The sequence below is a fragment of the Polypterus senegalus genome, chromosome 4, assembly GCF_016835505.1.
Source record: "Polypterus senegalus isolate Bchr_013 chromosome 4, ASM1683550v1, whole genome shotgun sequence".
NCBI lineage: Eukaryota > Metazoa > Chordata > Cladistia > Polypteriformes > Polypteridae > Polypterus > Polypterus senegalus.
The window spans coordinates 163,260,366-163,279,884 of NC_053157.1; the positions used below are offsets into that span (position 1 = coordinate 163,260,366).

Consider the following 19,519-nt stretch of genomic DNA (forward strand, 5'->3'; position numbering starts at 1 on the left):
TGGGCAGTCCAGTTGAGATTCTACTATACAGTTCCCAAGAGGGTGTGGGCAGTCAGTTGCCCTAGGTCTCTAAGGGCCTAATGCATGATAAAACCTTGCCTACATTCCATACTAAATATTGGCAAAAAACAAAAAATAAATCACATCGATAAAACCACATGCATGCCAAATTCCTTTATAAATCTCAAATCAACAAGTTCTGCCCTAGTGCACAAACTTTCAGCCACCCACCCCACCTCCAAGTATCTATGTATAAAGGATTAAAAATAGCCCTTTTTAAATTATTCATTATCTAACCACCATATAAATTTGGCCATGTTCCCAAGTGTTGTCTTTAGAAGAGAGAAAATAAAACTCCGGTGAACCTGAACGAAAGGTATTACTGACTTTAATGCAAAACGGGAATCACAAGTAAAAGGAAAAAAAAAATGAGTGGGAGCAACTGAGAAAAGAGAACAAATATATATATATATATTTTTAACCAAGTAAATCTCAATACTGCATCACACACATATCTCTTTAGATTGAATAAACGGTACAACTTCCAAATGTCTGAATTGCCACTGCATTTGTGACTTGACGGACAGGGCCTGGAACAGCCAAGAGCACACCTCGGTGTACTGTACCTCAGATAACACAGAAAAGCCAGGTCCCTGTGTTATGTTGTGCGATACTACACAAGAATTCATTCGGGTAAACCACTTTGGGGCTGTATAGCAGATGGTGAGCTACACAAGGAGCGAGTTTTTGCTGCAATGTCTACTTATGGTTGAGCTTGTGTCTTCTGACAGATAATCTTACATTATCCTCAAGCACACACTGGGACACTGAAGAGAGTGTAGTGGATTCTGTGATGGGGAGCAGTCCTGTTTGCTTCAGCAGAGCATTGTTTTATTAGACGGACAGCCTGTTAAAAAAAAAAAGGATATTCTGATACTCTTCAGCCCGAAATCGAAACTGTCACTGTCAACAGTACAACTGGTTCCACTAATAAACACAGACAGTGAAACTAAATAATTATAAACTGCAGATACTGGCGTTCTATTTTGAAATCGCAGTGCGGCAAAGACTTTATAAAGCAGAAACCAGTTACTGATATGGAGGTTTCTGTGCACACCTCATTGGACTTGGGAGATAGAATTGCAGCCACTGGTGCCCTCAAGCTACTAGTAATAGCAAGCAACTTACTACCCATACGAACGGCTTACTGGTGCATCATTAACTTGTACTGGGGATCTGTTTGACATAACTTGCAGCTATAAGTGGTGAAAAAGAAGAAAACATACAAGCTGGTGTAACTGCTGTCAAGGTAAAATTGAAGCTGCAAACTAACAGTATTTAACTTGAATAGAATTTTTCGTTGTTTCAAGATGTAAGACTTTCGAATTTGCCAATGCTGTTCTATGGGAGATTTTGAAATTTTGAAACTGTGTACAGCACAATCTGTTCCAGATATCTCCGTAACCATCTTAAATTTTCTGGTTGAATGAGTGGCTACATTTAAACAAAATTTGCCCACATCAGGCAAAGTTGTTTCATGCTGACAAAGATATCACAACAGGTGTAATTACTTTTACATTTGACTCTATACCCAAGTCAGCAATGAGTAGTAGTAAAAAGTAGCAGCCGAGGAGGGGGGGAAAAACCTATAAAAGACCTGAACCCATTTCCAGAATAAAAACAAAACCCAGCACACACACTAATATGTCAAATCTAACCCAGAGAGAAGGGTCATTATCATTAAGAGCAGTACAAGACTAGTCAGCTATTACAATTAAACACAGGGAGTACATCTCTATAATGCACATGGTTCATGGTTTTAAGTGTGACAAAGTCACCAATACAGCCTCAGAACACCTTGAAATGTTAAAAGAAGTCTCCAGGTTTTACAGCATGTAGTGATAAAAAAAAGACTTGAATCTGCAGTGCAGTGCTATATTTCTTTACAGATTTTTTTTAAAAAATGCATAAAAAAATTGCGCTGGAAGATCAGAAAAGTATCAAAACTATTTTACAAATAAATTCATTTGACATGAAGATGTATGAATTTATATACAGCACTTAGATCAAAGTAAGAGGATAATGTTTGCAAAACACTAAACAAGCATTCTGAAAAAAGAGCTAATATACAGTTAGACGAAACTGTTCCTTTTCCTTTACAGTAATAATGTTAATACATACTTTTTACTCCAGAAACTACCACTTCAGGTAGTATACAAAACAAGACACTTCCAACCAGGACAGTAAGACTTTATTCAAGTCAAAGGTTTTTGTGGAAATGACTTTTTACATAAGCACATTTGAAAGTGAGAAAGAGTTCACAAGTTCTAGAAGGAATGTCAACATCAACATGAAAAATCATGCATAACATGGACTGGGGAAGCGGATATTGATTGGGAAGCTGCATAGGAAGTGTTGTACATATGTAGAGAGAAAAATAAAAAAATGAATTAAATATATATATATATATATATAATCAATATACAAACAAAAACAGTATTAGATGAGAAATTTTGAAGTTTCCAATTTTAATGTACAATTGCTTTGAAGTACGCTAATATTACAGATTTCATATTCTACTGGGTAAAGAGGGCAGAAAAGTCAAGTTACAAAAATAATCAAATTTGAACTTAAACATTAAAAATATTTCAAACGAAAGGTTAAAGAACAGCTTTATTATTGTACATCTTAAAAAGGTGAAATCACTGTCTCGATGCAGAGAGCAGCTAGGGTTCTATCTTCAATTTCAATATTGTGAATATTCCTTTGTCTGAAGTTTGGCAACGATGCGTTCTAACTGTCTTTTCGCTTCACACTGTGGGAAGTTGCTCATTTCATAGTATTGTGGGGCTATTTTCACCAACCTTAAATAGAGAAGAACAATAGTTATAAAATAGATACACATCATAAAGGGCTAAAGATATGTCCTAAATCAAAAGTATAAAATTACACCATTTTTATTGGCAACATCACAAGTTAATGATATATGGATGTGGCATACTGTTAATATTCAGCAACGCAAACCAGAATCTTAAGTGGATATTCAGAAAGAAAAAAAATTCACTGTGTTTAAGCTTTTTGTATAATCAATAAACAGTTTTATTTAATATCCAACCTTTGGTGTAGGTAGCACAATCCTACAGAAATTTGCTTGAACACATGCAACACAACCAACTGAAGTTAAAATAAATAATCAACCATCATCTATACCCTATAATATTTGAGAACAAACAAACAAAAACATATATCTTTAGATCACCGACTGCTAATATTAAAATTTTATAATGCACCTTACTAGAGTGATCATCATTTCAAGACTCTTGGAATATTATATATTTATTTTCACTGTTCCTGGTCACACATTAAGTAAGAGGTAAGGACTGAATCAACTCCCCTATAAAGTTTGAGATATTAAAGCTTTCAGAAATTTCTGCTCTTCCTTCGTGGGTGCTACATTACCACTCTTCAAAACCAACACACTTTCATTATACATTCACGTTAAAACGTAATTTTTGACTCTAGATAATATCAGCAGACACTACTGTCTTTAGACTGGGCTAGAGAAACGGCTAATACTTTTACATTTTTCTTGAGTCGCTCAATTTTTACTTTAAAATGTCTTGTTACAAACGCCAGGGACTAAAACACTTGTAAGCATGCCTTTGGCAATGACAAGAAATCTATCAAAACTGTTTAATGAATGTTGCTCCAGGCTGAACAACGTTTGTTACCTTAATAATTGTGACAAGGGAGAATTCACAAAAATAGACAGAAAGAAAGGATCTATAACTTGACCAATTTGTAAGAAAGTAGGTCACAGGAATGAACTATACTTCAAAACACCATTGCAGTATGACTCCTCTTGTTTAATACCTAAATTTCACAATAAAAAAAAAATGATGAAGCTGAAGAGAAATTCAATATCTTACCATTCTGGTTTTATATCTGTGCAAGTTCGAATGTAGTTTTTGGTTGTGAGGACAAATTCGTTGTATAGCACCCACTCAGGCTTGTGATCAAGAACTGTAGACGGATGCAACTGTACTACTTGGTTATCTTTCACTGTCAGATAATGCCCTGTTCTTTCCAAATGAGCAACCTGGAAAAAAGTTAAAAATAAAACTGGTTAGTTTTTAGAAACAGGTGCCAGAAAGAAACTAGAATCTTTAACTTTGAAAAGGGATCATGCAGCTTGATAAAGTAACTGTTACAGTGCCGTCCAGTGTACAGCCTAATGGGGCAAAAAGGACACGGACATGGTGAAGACTATTTCCACAAGGTTGAAGTCCTGGTTCAGGAAAAATGCGCTCAACGTTCATGCTCAGTATCCGTTAAACTGAAATGTTACAACCCTCTCCTTGAGTATAATTATCCATCCATCCATTTTCCAACCCGTTGAATCCAAACAAAGGGGCACAGGGGTCTGCTGGAGCCAATCCCAGCCAACACAGGGCACAAGGCAGGAATCCAATCCCGGGCTGGGTGCCAACCCACCGCAGGACACACACACACACCCACACACCAAGCACACACTAGGGCCAATTTAGAATCACCAATCCACCTAACTTGTATGTCTTTGAACTGTGGGAGGAAACCGGAGCGCCCGGAGGAAATACACCCAGACACGGGGAGAACATGCAAACTCCACGCAGGGAGGACCCGGGAAGCGAACCCAGGTCTCCTAACTGCAAGGCTGAGTATAATTAAATACAGCAAATACAGCGACAGTTCTGACACATACATATTTGATGTGCCAGTAAAGCATTAACAAAACAAAGGATGTAGTAGATGTCAAATCCAGTTATATCGAATACAGAAGTAATGAAATTTTCAGAATAACGAATACTTTGTTGGCCCAAAAAACACGTTCATACAAAATTGTTCAATGGATTTTGTTTTAAGGAAATTTATATTTCAGTATAACAAGCTTTACTTGACCAAAATGGCCACCGAAGATAATACTGCAATGCAAAAAATACTTAATGCTGTGCCTACGGTACACTTTCACAGAGTTTTGGGAACCCGCAACAGGATATCTCCTTCTTTGCTACACCAAAATAAAGTGACAGTATGTTGCAGGCTTGGGCAATCTCAGTTAGAGTGCAGGAGCAACATCATACACATAGCCAAATTTGGAGTGAGTGTTCCACAGTATCCGCATAGGTAATTGTGTTGTCTGCGGACACTGTAAAGTTTCACTTTTCTTTGCAATGAATAAAAAGAGAAATGGCATCAGTTTTTGCTGAAAGAAAAAAGTTACATATTAGAGTGTGAGGAAGAGCAGGTGAAAGCCTGGTGTTGAATATTCTAAAGATCATGTGGCAAGAACTTTATGTGGTAATACTGATCCTTCAGAGGACAGACAATTGATTTGCCCTTGTTACAATGGGATTCCAGCTGTGTATGGCTAATTTTTTTTTCTTTTTTAATTTAACAGAAAAAAATCTAATTAATACTGATGAACGGTTTTTGAAGCATTTTAATTTGTGAGTCCAGAGGCAGGCAGGACATGTCAATCAGTAGCTGTTAATTTAATAACTTGCACTCCAGAAATTGGACATCAACAAAGCAAAAGTTTCACAAGGACAAAATCAAACACCTATACAAAGGTTCTTAAATACCAGTATGCTACATTACATTTTAATGAAAATACCTCTGACATCACCTTTGATTTAATCCCTCCCTCAAATGCATTTGTCACCAAAACCACAAGTAGTAAATCTGTTTTATATTTACAAATCTGTAAATTACTTGACTATACACCTCTGACCATATAATACATTTGTCTTGTGAGGAAATTTGTCAATTAAAGCACCATTACTGAAAATTAAATAATAATTTCATAAGTTGAAGAAAAATCAAGCAGTAAAATGTTATAAATATAAACAAAAATGTAACAGCATTTTCTTCTTTTTCTTTAATTATTCTTAAAACAAACAAAAGTTAACTGGAACCAGTAAGGTATATGTAAAATACAGTTTTAGGCCGTCATCTAACTTAGGCAACTTCTGTTGCGTTTTTTAGATAAACTGCAATAATGATTTTACATTGCAGTCAATTTAAAAGATGAAACAATAAATATTGATGCAGGAAAAGACTGCACAGTATGGCTTTAAGGAAATTTTGCCAATTCAGTAACTATAAGGCCTTCACTCAAAAAAGCAATCTAAACCAAGAAAGATATTTCTAAATATTGAAAGCCCTGAAAGACATGCCAATTTACTGGAAACATGAACCTTGCAATTGAGAACACTGCAAAAAAATGTTCTACTAATGTAAATGTATTTCTGGAGGCAGAAGTACACTTCATTCCAAATGATTAGGGCTAGCTAGGTTTTCAAAATACTTTTATAACAATGTGGAAAGTTCTCTCAGAACAAGACAGCATTACAGTGCCATCAGAATTTTGCAAAAGTACACATTCTAATTTAGTCACATTATGGATTATATAATTCAGCACTCTTTCACTGTGAACTTTTGAAGGAGCAGCAAAAGTTACTTTGACATGACCTTGACGAGCAAAAGGCTAAAAGAGGACCACCGAATACTGACCACAACAGAAATTAGACATCTGTGTCAACTTTGTTGCTGTTATTTGTAATGTTTACTCAAGGGGGTGTGATTTTCATCCACTTGTCTGAAAATAGTATAGTTTTGTAAGTTTTTGTTTAGTTACTTAAATATATACAATCATTTTCAGACCTTCGTAATCTAATTTAGAATTACAGAGGGCAGGAGCCTATCCTGGCATTACAGGATAAGGCACTAGTCCCCTGCACTCATGTAGCCACACAATCAATGACGGAGAGATCATTTGAAACTGCCAGTCAATTCATCCAAGACTGGGGGGAAAAAAAAAAAAACTGAGCATCTGAGAGCAAATACACACCAGGAGAACCTGCAAACACACCACAGCAAGATGCTGAATATTTATCCATCCAATGTAAGTATTAAATATTCCAAGTGAAAATGTCTCCGTTTAGCTTTTTTAAAATGCAAATGATGCTACATGACAAGGGCTGTGTGCTGAGGAGGCATAATCCCACTCCGCCTTTCCCAAAAGCTCTGACCATAATTCATATCAAATATTCAATTTGCATTTTGTTACTTGGAGTACACGAGTGAACACTCCAGTGATGTTTTCATCCACAAAATACTTACTAAAACATAATGACATAAGCTTACTCTGTTTGTAAAATAAATGGAAACAGCAAACGATACCAAAGCACAAAAAAAAAGGCTCATGGCGGCAACAACCACTATGGAACAAGCCTTTAAGGTCTGTGGGACGTTATTCATGTCATCAAATGAAAACAGTCATAAAGAAATTCAAACATTTTGTGAGAGAGAAAGAGAGAGAGATCAGTCAACTTTGGCAGTTGAATTTGCTGTCATAACATGCAATTACTTGTTCTCTGTGGCTAATGGCAAAAACTCGACTGCAAAAAGTTTGTGATCGCTGCTGTCACTATGTTACAGAATTACTGGACAGACAGCAAAGTCTCCCGCATAACACTAGAATTACCAGAGTCATTAACATATATTACTATAATATGAAAAAGTTTCTGTTTTAACAATGTGTTTACACAGATTACTGTAGAAAAGGAACACACATGAAATGTGTGTGTTTCAAATAATGATCTATTATTTCCACTCAAACTCCACTTCACTCCCAGATAATCAATCAAGGCATGAGCTGGGAGAAGCTTGTGCAAGTTCTAAGTCAGTGGGGGGATGGAATAGCCAGCTGCTTGCAGCTCGTCTATCAGCATATTTAGATGACAAAAGACGCTGGCAGAGATGTGTGAACGGATGTAAGGTGGGCTGGATCTACGAGTTTTTTCGGAAAGCTCTGCTAATTCTAGTGTCAATGATTCTTCAAATCCTCTGCCACCATGAAGTCATAATGGGAGTATCTGATGATCCTACCAGCATCATATGTATCCAAGGATGACACAAACTGAATCTCACCCTTCAATGGCTGAGAATTGTAACTGTGCTAGACCTACATTTCAGATATCCTGGATGCTTGAACAAAAGAAACTAGTTTTAACAGGAGATGAAAGTTCTTGTGGCAAATTCTGGGCAACCTGATAGAGATCAACACACAACTGAACCACCAAATGCCAGATCAATTACCAGTCTCTTGAGATGAGAAACCAAAGTCTTATTACTCCTCCACAAAAACAATCTGCTTCGTTCAACAACAATTTGACTTTGACCTATTACAGTGGTGTTAAGCTAGCTAGGTTAGAAAATATTTCTACTGATCCTGAAAAATGTTTTCTGTTCCTAGATTTTTAGTTAATAAAAAGCATTCCATGAACCCACTGTAAATAAGCTGGTCTGCTTAAGCAATTAGCTGAATAAATAACAGAACATCAATGTCTTATTTAATTTTACACATTCATAACATTTTTAAAAAAAGCATTTTTAACAGAACCAGACTGTTAGACTAATGTGATTAGTGTTTCATTGATTTATCAATTGTTTGTTAGACAAAACTGCTCAACAAACAAACCGGGATAATTTATTATGCTTAGGTAAGTATTTTAAATTGTTTTGTATTAGAAAGTAATCGGTACATTAGTTATTTCTACTTTAGAAAGTAATCGGTATGTTAGTTATTTCTACTTTTTGAAAGATGCTTGAAAGAAATCCATAAAATTTTGATATGTAATTTAATATGTAATTAGTTTCAATTAAAAAATTGTAATTATGTAATTAATAGCAATTATATTTTTTTCAATAAACAGATGAATGAGTGAATACAGACATTAAAATTTACATTAAATTTCTATGATGGATCTACAGTCACAGAAGGGGAAAAAAAACAGGCTTTTCTCTCTCTACTCAGAGCTACAGTATATTCCCTGATTTTAACTTACAGCCTACGCATAATTTGCAACAAACAGGATAAAATTGCAGGTTAAATAAGGATGAGTTATTTAAGTATTTGTAAACATAATCCTTCTCTTTGCAATAAAATATTACCAGAAAATGTAAGATGATGTACCGTATAAAAGACTCATTCTTTTGCCTTTAAGTTCAACAATCTTGCATTTGTAATTCAGATTCAGAAAAGCAAGTAATATTTTTAACAGTGGAGAAACATGCAGTGGAGGAATTCTGGGATAAACGCATCGGACCTGGAAGCACAACACCCAAAGAGTAGACACTTTTCTCCAGCCATCTGGAGTTTTTTGTGTCCACCCTGGCCATTGGACCTTACTCTTATTCTATGTTAATGTTGACTTATTTTATTTTCTTACTGTGTCTTATTTTTCTATTCTTCATTATGTAAAGCACTTTGAGCTACTTTTTGTATGAAAATGTGCTATATAAATAAATGTTATTTCAGCATGTTGATGAGGTGGGTAATTAGTAATCTGAAGAACCTTTTCACGGCTTGTTGACATTGAACGTGGCAGAACAAAATTCATCAGCAGTGACAAATACCAATGAGATGGACAATATTGTTTACTTTAGTGCAAAATGTCATTTGCAGGAGGTAGTGTTGTTTGGTTATGAACAACTTTTTGCTGAGCAACACAATAGTTAAAAGTGAAGTAATTCGCATATGCAGGCTTGTTAGTTGACAGTTAACTTCAGCAGGTTGTTATGTACCTTTTTAAACTGTTTTTAATATTTTTTTAATTGAGAAAAAAAATATACAGGTTATGTGATTTTTGTTTTAAACTTAATGAGATGACATGTGTAGGTTATACAGGGTTTTTGGGCTATATTCGAGAAAATATGCTAATCTATAATATTGACAAAATCTGCTGATTGAAATGTCACAATGGTTCAAAAATAATTTAGATGTTAGTTTTTAGAACGTCTACAATAGACACATATTAAAGATTCTCAGGTCATGAGAATGATTCAAAGAAAGTGATCAGGTTTAAAGCCACTTCATTATATGTGTCAGTGGCAACTCAGATTAACAGAAATATTAACAGCAAAAAAAGCTTTCTTTACACCACTATACTTTCAGGAACAGAATATACATAATTACATAATTTCAGAAAGTATTTCTGACATCTTACCAGTGTTCTGAAAACTGATGCATATTTAACATACACTATAGCAAACATGCTAAAGCGGAGACATTTTAACTTATAAAAAAATTTACATCAGTATTTAGAAACTTGCCTGCATGAAGAAGCCAGTAACTAGTGCTCTTCTGATGTTAATATAATAATCTCGACTAGTGAATTCAGTGCTTCTACGAGGTAAATTGAATCTGTCCATTATTCTGGAGAGTTGCTGGCGTACATTGTCAGCAGACATAAGTGATCGGTAGTTAATGAAGTTGTCATAACACCACTGAACCGACTCATGGTCTATAAAAAGTGCCAAAAAAAGGGAAAAAAAGTTAACATTACAACTATACAAATTACATTATTCAATACTAATGAATACAAACAGAATGCATTAAGAGATCTGCAATACTTTGCTGCTGCCCCATTTAGGGGCTTCTCTGCTTTTATGAAGCTTGGCTTATGGTACATAATATTGCACAACACATAAAATACAGTTTGTTAGTAAAGGGCGACAGATCTAAAGGATACTTTATTAGCCTAGGAAGTACTTAAAGAGCCACCCTTTTTATCCTATTTCTGTTAGAAAACTGTGTATTGTTCCCTTAGTTAAGGCAACCAATTTTTATGTTGCAATTAAGAAAAAGTGTTTCTTCCTTCTTCTTGGTCTGTAGTATTAACAGTGACATGAAAAAGTTTGAGCTTAAAATGTCTGTGTGATGTTTTGCATACCATTGTATTTTTGCATATGTTATTTGAAAAGCTTTTCCAATGACTACATTTTTAAAAAATATTGGATTGAGCAGGGAAAACATCTCCAAAATAAGTGAAAATCAAAAAATCTACCTTGAATATTTAACCAGATCAGTAGCAAAGTTTAAAACACAAAATTCTCAGGAACAAAACTATGACATACAGTATGTGTGTGAGTATATATATGAAAAGAAAAAAGTTAAAACTTACTTTGTTTGAATGCATGGTAGACATTAAGTAGAGTCAAGTGATCTCCGTCTATGTGCGCAAACCTCATCTTCGCCTCATCAGCAGCTTTCTTAGCCTCCGTTGGACGAACAAAACACTGTGGGACTAAACAAGGTTGGTATGGGCCCAACACAAACGCCCATATCGATGAGTCACGCATTCACAGACAGAAGAACTAGGCCTAGCTAGATCAGTTCACAGAGCATAGGGCAGGGCAGGATGGGCACTCCTATGGTCTTCAACTGCATGTTGAACTGTACTACCTTGGTTTTCAACACCTAACCACATCTGTAAGACAAGAGTGTTTACAAAACTACACAATACCTATTTATATTCACTAAAGCTAACCTATCCAAAAGGGGAAATATCTAATGATTCATTTAATCATACAAGTAATACAATTTTACTGAAGATATATGAAAATATATTCACTCAAGCACACATGCACACAGTATCCAAAATGAAAGCCGTCAAAACACAAACATATACAAATAATACATTAAAACTCTACTAGCTATATTGTCATTCTATAAACTTTCAACACTTGCTTAACTTTGACACACGACCTTAAGACAAAAGAATATAAAAATATTCTGCAGCATAGTATAAATCTATGAATATTGAAAAAAGGGTTCAGATAAAATTACAAACCATGTTGATCTTGGTTTATAAATTACTGAAATGCTGTATATATAATAATGAAATAGTTATGCGCTAATAACCACCACTACTAGCCTCCAAAACTAAATATTTATAAATGAATATTTCAAAAGGTCTAAGAAACTGACAAATATTACTGCATGAAGTTGACTGAATTTTTCTTTAATTGAATGGAGTCTGCCCTGCCCAGCTGCTCTGAGTCTGAAATACTTAAAAAAAAAAAAAAAAAAAAGTTATCTGAAACTTAATATTGCTTCTGTAATTTGTAGCTGGACTGTACCAACTCCCATTTAAGTATTTATCACTAGAACTATAAGTCAGTATGCTAAAGATGGACATAAGCTGCATTTATACAAGTTATTTTAAACTACCTTGTCACATATAGTAAATGTATTGTTTATACGGGAAAATCAAATAACCTAATCTAAAAATAACAGCTAAGAAAGTCCTATTTTTCTGTTTTAAACCATGAAGGGATTTTTGCTTAGCGGCTGTTTCTAGCAAAAACTGATCACACTATCAATGGCTTTCTAAAATGAATGATTATTAAATTTTCTACAAATTATTGAAAGCTATGTGTTGGGGAGCGGAAAACTAAACAATCCAGCAAAATGACTGGGAGAAAAAACAAACAAAAAAATAAAAAAAAAAATAACCACACCCACAGAATTTTACTGAGAACCTCTTGGTGTGTCGATTTAGTTCTTTCCCTATCATTACCTGACAGCATTGCAGTGATAGAGAGGATCTCATTGGAACAATTAAATTCACAGCTAGCAATGACCATTTTAGCCAGCTGTGGATCCAATGGAAACTCTGCCATCATAGAGCCCAGCTCCGTCAAATCTCCATCGTCATTAAGAGCAGCAAGGTAATTTAGTAGTTCTAAAGCTCTCATCAGTGTTTCAGGAGCTGTAAACACAGAAAACAGCACTGCAGCTATTACATCTAAAAAAAAAAATAAGAATGTGCTATGCAGGTTTGAAGAATTTTCCATAACTAATTTAAACACTAAATATAAACCTAAAAGCAAATAGTTTGTTAAATGTGAGGACTGAAATAAATCTAAGAGTGTGATGTAAGACTCAAAACAATTGTGCAAGAAACCATAATTTATTCTAATAGCAAAAAAGAAAATTTTACCTGGTGGGTCCATAAAATCAAAATGCACCAAGTCATCAATACCAAGTTTCTTCAACTGCAGTACAACTGATCCCAAATTAGATCTCAGAATTTCAGGATAGGTGTTGTCCTGACAAAGCACAAATAAAAGGAACGTTAAACAAAAAGTATACAAAATAATGCAATTTAATGGTGGGATTCCGAAAAACCCTATAGAAAAATCAAATAGTCACTGTTTAATGGATGTCTGGCATTTTTGAATTTATAATACATTTATTCACAATAATAGCACACTGCAATTATTCACAGATGTAAAACTATATTTAGTAAATTCAATTTAAAAAATGCACATTGTGGGTTACAATGATAGCACAATAGACCAAACTGAAAACAAAATCTGTAAACCTTACTAAATACATTCACTTCAAATAAAAAAAAGCTATATACCGATTCCCTTTAATTTCCTTGCTCACATATCAAGTGCTAATTCAAAGTATATCCACAAAGGAATGTTTCATTTTTGCGAGACTGCTACTGTGAGAAAAGGGTGGATATTCTCATTACTATATTGTACAATTCCCTTTCACTCTTTGGTACAAAATTAGTAGCAGCTGGCTTGTTGAAAGCTGAAGATACAAAGCACTATATGACACACAGGTAAGTGTATTATGTATTTTAAGAAAGTAACAAATGTGTTTAATAAAGGTGGGGGCTGTGAAACTTGGAAGGGGACATATACAATAACAACAGTTTGTTGTTTCATAATTGGACTAGTATCCTTTGCCTAGAAAAGTATGCCAGTAAAAATAATTAAACCTGACATCACTTAAAGCAAGTGTCTGAGACAAATGATTATAAAATACCAAATGTATTACTGTTGATATTCACTTAACCACAGAACAAAAATAAATGTATTCTTTGTTCAGCTTAAAATTTTCTTTTGCTTCTTCAAACTCAAACAGTAACACTGTGTGTATTGTACTTGACAAGAGGTGAGAAAACAGCCAACTAAATCCTTGTAAAAAAAAGTTTTGTTTTATGAATTAACACACATTATCTAATCTACAGAACACAATATCTACGACTGACAGAAGAATGAGCTAACAAGTACACTTTGCCAAAATGGCAGGACAAGCTAACATTAGGACGCTGTGAATGAGCGTAAGATGACGACAACAGTTGCCTATCATAAGCAGCTTTTTTTTTCCCAGTTCTCCTGGGGAAAGTCGCTGTTACTTAAGATAGGGAGATTTTGTCTCATGAACTCAGTCAGTTGGCCACACAGCCTTCAAACTGGAAAAAGATTGAAAATGAGATGAGGAAATACTGAACGTGTGTTTGTTTAAATCTGTAAACAAACTGTTCTAGTTCATTTTATAATAGCATGAAAAACACAAGAATACCTGCATTTCTGTTTTATAGGCCTTTTCCGTATACAGACGGAAACACTTTCCTGGTCGGGTTCTTCCAGCACGCCCTGCTCTCTGCTGAGCTGAAGCTTTGCTGATGGCAGTGACCAGCAAAGACTCAACCCTGATTCGTGGATTATATACCTGTTTAAAAGCAACAGACAACCAATGTATCACCTCCTAACAGCAAATTGTTACTTCAAGTTACATGTTATTTTCATTAAAAATGCACACAGACTGCATAATACAGTGAAAATGGAAAATTTGGAAACTCCTGTAGTAATTATCTGAAAACTATTATTAAACCCTTGTCTAATTTAATGTAGTTATTTTTCCTAAATGAAAGACACAAAATCAATATACTAAATGACCTGATAAATGCAACACTGTAATTAACATTTTACTCAAAATTTTATATTTTAGAATGCTAAAACAATACTGATAACATATAGAAAATTCCTTTGACAGCGGACACTTGCCTTTTGTTTGGCAAAGCCAGGATCAATAACAAAGACGACACCATCAATTGTTAGAGATGTCTCTGCAATATTAGTAGAAACGACCACCTGTAAGATAAAAATTAAACTGTCATGATTTTTTCTGGACAGTGTAATCAAGTTTAAATTATTACTGTGTTAACTAATTAAAATGGCAAATACAAAAAAAGGAAATTACTCTACTTTCTACATAGTGTACTGAATATTTAATATACTGTGAGTAGTAAAGACAAGTGAAAAGGTGCATATATATAGTAAGGTTTCTGAACTCTTCTGGGGCACCCCCCAACAGGACGACATGCCGAAGAGCGTATGCTTGTGTTAATCGATTACGCCACAAGATATCCAGAAGAAGCAGTGCTGTGACAGGCGGATGCCCAGACAATTGCAAAAGCACTCTGATATTTTCAGTTACTGGTATCTCTCACAAGATTCTCACTGATCAGATTACACCCTTTATGTCTCGCATCATGAAGCAGCTATGCAAAAGTTTCGTAATTAAGCAGTTACACTCCATGGTTTATTACGCTCAGACGAATGCCCTAACTGAATCATTTAATAAAACCCTAAAGCAGATGATTCGGCTTCAAAGTCTGACGATTCAGTTCTGTATTTTTTTAGGCATTAGAATAAGATTTCCAAGTATGATGCATACTCTATGCCATGTGTGGACGAGCCATGAGAAAAGCTTGGGCAGGCTTCATATATTTCCACTCTTGATCGCACGAAGGGTTATTTGCAGTCCCCTTTGGAAGGGGTCTAGTTGTGAGAAAACTGCGTTCACCACCATAGGTTGTTTGAATTTACAGCACTCCCTTTTAGTCTCCATGGCACACCGTTGACCTTTAAGAGAATGACAAACCAGATCCTGTATCCCCATTCCGCGCACACGGGTGCTTATCCTGACAACATGGTTATTTTTAGTAATGACTGGGAATCTCATCTCGTCTGACAGTTTGCGGCTGGTGGGGTTGACGGCCAACCCTAAGAAGTGCAAGCTGGGTATGTCAGAAACCCATTATCTGGGCAGCGTTCTCCCCAGAAATTTTTTCTCGCCGGATGGCATGAAAAAGTAGCCGTGTTGGGGCAGGACAGGGAAATTTGGTGGTGGGGAAAATTAAATGCGCCTTTAGTAAATGTGTTTTTATTAGTTAATTATTATTAATCATTTTCCAATGATCAATATAACTTCCTTTTTTAAGGTTTGATACTTGTGCCAGAATATTTTTATTAAATTTAAGAAGTATCCAATTTAGGATCCTGTAACCCTAACAAAAATTTTAAATAACAATTGTTATGACATAAACCAAGAGGCACAAGTATTGTCGCTGTCGGGAAGAAAAGAGAAAACAATGAAAAAAAAAAAATGGGAAACCTAATGAAGAAAAATTTAAAAATATTTTTCAAAGCCAACTTGCATATGCAGAAGGTGTCTTCAGTTAAATATTTATTCTTTTCTTCCTAGAGGCCCAAATGTCTGCAGCTTTCCCATAATCAAAGTCCCGAGGATCTAGGCCCTCCAAGGAGATCAGCACGACATCATTTAGCGTGCTTTGATTCATACGATTTCTCAAACATGTCTTGATCCTTTTAAGGGCAGAAAACCCCCTTTCACATTCAGCTGTGCTCACTTGTATCACTAGCCCAATATGAGCTAGTCTGGCTAAATCTGGAAGCGACTCTCTGAGCTCTGATGTCATTGCCATTTTTAGTAAAATCTGTTTTGGACTGAAGTCTTTGTATGATTGACTTCTGATCATTTTTGACGCAACTGTCCATTCTTGCCTGCTACTTTCATATTTTAAAATTGGAGGTCTACCATTTTTGGAGTAATGATTGAAAAGAATTTTAGCAGACTCGCTTGAATTGTGAGTTTCGGTATTGAAAACTTTTGAAAAGCTGGAAATAACTGGCATCTAGGCGCTTGACAACTGTCTCTAGGTATTAATCATATATTGCAGTTTTGAATGACATTATATCACTCTGTGTATAAACAATGTGGAGATCTGACCATTCTTCTGCCAGACAATGATGAAGGCTTTGAAAATCTCCCAGAAGTGTCTTTCAACTCCATGATGGACAATTCTGTGGCAAGCAAAACTGGCTCAGTTTCGGCAAGATCGACATCTTGCCTTTGCCAGGCCTTAGATAAGTTGGACAACAAAGGTAATACGTCTGAAAGCAGAGAGGAAACAAAATTGCACGTTTTAATACATCTGCTTAATCCTTCAGCTCTGATGTCATTCCATTCAGTGGCCTCTCTTTCCAGTGCAGCTATGACACTCATCATACACTGTTTTAGTGATTGCACTGCAAAGTCATGAGACAGCCATCTAGTGTCACTGGCCATTTTCAGTTTAATCTGGGGAATGTTAAGAATACTTTGAATTTCTGTTAAACCAGCTATCCTTAAGATGTTATTCAGTTTTGTTAAAAAAGGTACAGCAGCTGCTACTGCTTGGGCACTTGCAAGGGCCAATTGATGGTTTACACAGTGGCAGTTGACCAAGAGTCCAGATGTTTTATCTTTAAGCCGTTTTGCCACACCTTTGTTTCCCAATCATAACAGCCGCTCCATATGAACCTAGTCCAACCAGATTAGCAGTTTTCAAGCCTAGAGTGTCCATAGTCTCATTCAGTGTGTTGATTATAGTCTCCACTTTTCCATCAATCATATTGCGGGTTGATACAAAACTAATTCTGACCTCTTTAGTGACCTGGCAAACATTTAATGTAAATAATTGTTTTACAACTGAGATGTCTATGGTTTCATTACACAGAATACTTTAAAAATATTTTCAGCATGTATATTTCAGTATGTTAGATTTTATTTCTGATACTAAGACATTCAGCGGCTCTTGCATTATTCTTTCAGAGGTGTAATTTGCAATTTTACCAACATTGAGATGTTGTAAAAAGAAACAGCCCATTTCTTTACAGTGTTCCAACAGTTTTTAAAACAACGTTGTATATGGCAACTTATTTTTTGTGAGATAATACATGGATCTTAAAGCTCCCACAAAGACTAAGTTATTAACACAGATACAAATATTTCAATTTGACCCATTCTTGTCTGCTCTAGTGCACGCTTTCCTAAAAGGTCAGCAGAAGACTCAATGTGCGTGTTACTTTTTTCATGGTCCAGCAAGCTTTCATTTCAAATTCTTGTGCATGGCACGTTTACACAAGGTAACTCCCTCCTTGGGGGATGCTTGTTTGAATGTTTCATGCATAATGAGCACCACATATTTTCTTTGACTATTAGCCAATCAAAAATCTCCTGATGGACCAGCCTCTGCAATGTCTTTGTCTGAAATTGCCACATGAGGGGTTGACTCTGCACCTTCATTAGTTTGTGGCGCCTCTTTTCTGAAATAACTGAGCAGTGTTGTTTTCTGAACACGTTTTTGCTCATGTTGGTAAAACGTTTGGAAAAAATTAAAAGTACCTATGAATAAGATTGTTGAATGGGAAAGTGAGAGCCCTTTGGATATTTAATGCACACTTGCACGACAGCAGGGCAAGATATGAACAAAAAAGGAATGACAGATGGGTCACGTTAACAAAACTACGGAAGCGTTTTTGGGCCATGGTGAAGAAGAAAAAAAAAAAATACGGGCACAGTGAAGAAAACAACAAACCTCGAGAATAAAGTCGACATGTTGACTTTATTCTCAACATTTCCATTTGATAATGGTTGCGGTCACTGCGTGTTCAGATCCTGTTTTGGCTTTATGTGAAGCTACATGGTCATGACGAAAGTATGCCTGGGCCCAGAATGCAGTGTGAATGCAGGCCAGCGGGGGAGTAGGGAGGGGGACAATCACACTTGGGCATATTATGGAACACCCAAAGTTACCTTACTTAAGTTTATATGTACATTCTAATGGCCATACATATTTAAGTGTTTTTTTCCCCAATCTTGTGGCAGAAGGAAGGGAAAAAAACCTACAATGATAAATAAAGCTTGGACTGTAAAAGTGCTAAAAGCATTAGTCCCAAGCATCACTCTGGCAACGGTACAGACATGTGAGGATTAGTTGGGCTGTAAAAATCCCAACAGTGTTGGTGTCGAGCATTGTGGGCATGAGTGTTACTCAGTCAGTGATGTAGACATATCTTCTCCTAACGTCATAATGGCATCTAAGAAACGCCTCTCATCAGTAGAAATAATGAGGTTAATCAGTCTTCAGGCAGTAAAATTGAAACAGTGAAACCGAAAGTGATTCTGGTGAATCAAAAAGCGACACTAGCAGCACTCGTACATGTGCAGTGTGCTGTTCAGATTATTAATCATTATCATTATGTGTATCATTATACTTTCTTCACTTGTACTTGGTGTTTTGCACATTTTACAGTAAATAGAGGAAATGTAATAAAACTAATTTCTCAAGCCAAATGCAACATTAAGGAGGTTGAATAGGCATCACACACTCCACAAAAATTTTGAGCACAAAGTCATAAAAGAAGCACTAGCAGCCAATATAAAAATGTACTTGTAAACAATGCAGTCATTTCACTGCTTATAGTGTAAACACTATTTGGAAAAAAAAAGGAGAAATTTTATGCAGTCCATCTTCATCTCAAAATGATCAAATATACAAGTATTTTAATATTCCTCCTTCAGGTTTTGACTATTACATAAAAAACAAGGAAACCTTAATGACAATTTCCTTTATATGTGCTAATACCTCTAAAATGGGGACATTTAACTTTCAAAATTAATTCTTCATTTTACAACCCCATTTTTGCTAGAAATTAGCTTGCTTTAAAATATATAGTGATAAATGAAAGGAAAATAAAAATT

General features: G+C 35.4%; 1 protein-coding gene across 1 annotated transcript in view; it reads right to left on the reverse strand.

Annotated features, from left to right (window-relative positions):
• Positions 1–2,234: 2,234 nt before the first annotated feature.
• dhx15 (DEAH (Asp-Glu-Ala-His) box helicase 15) overlaps positions 2,235–19,519 on the reverse strand; it is a 57,791-nt gene continuing 40,506 nt past the window's right edge. Inside the window, exons 7-14 of the mRNA XM_039751587.1 lie at positions 14,695–14,781; positions 14,210–14,359; positions 12,828–12,936; positions 12,405–12,596; positions 11,007–11,129; positions 10,156–10,346; positions 3,930–4,099; positions 2,235–2,864 (exon numbers count right to left, since the gene is read on the reverse strand). Coding sequence (XP_039607521.1) covers positions 2,747–2,864; positions 3,930–4,099; positions 10,156–10,346; positions 11,007–11,129; positions 12,405–12,596; positions 12,828–12,936; positions 14,210–14,359; positions 14,695–14,781 — 1,140 coding nt within the window. The 3' untranslated portion in view covers positions 2,235–2,746. The remainder of the gene's footprint in view (positions 2,865–3,929; positions 4,100–10,155; positions 10,347–11,006; positions 11,130–12,404; positions 12,597–12,827; positions 12,937–14,209; positions 14,360–14,694; positions 14,782–19,519) is intronic.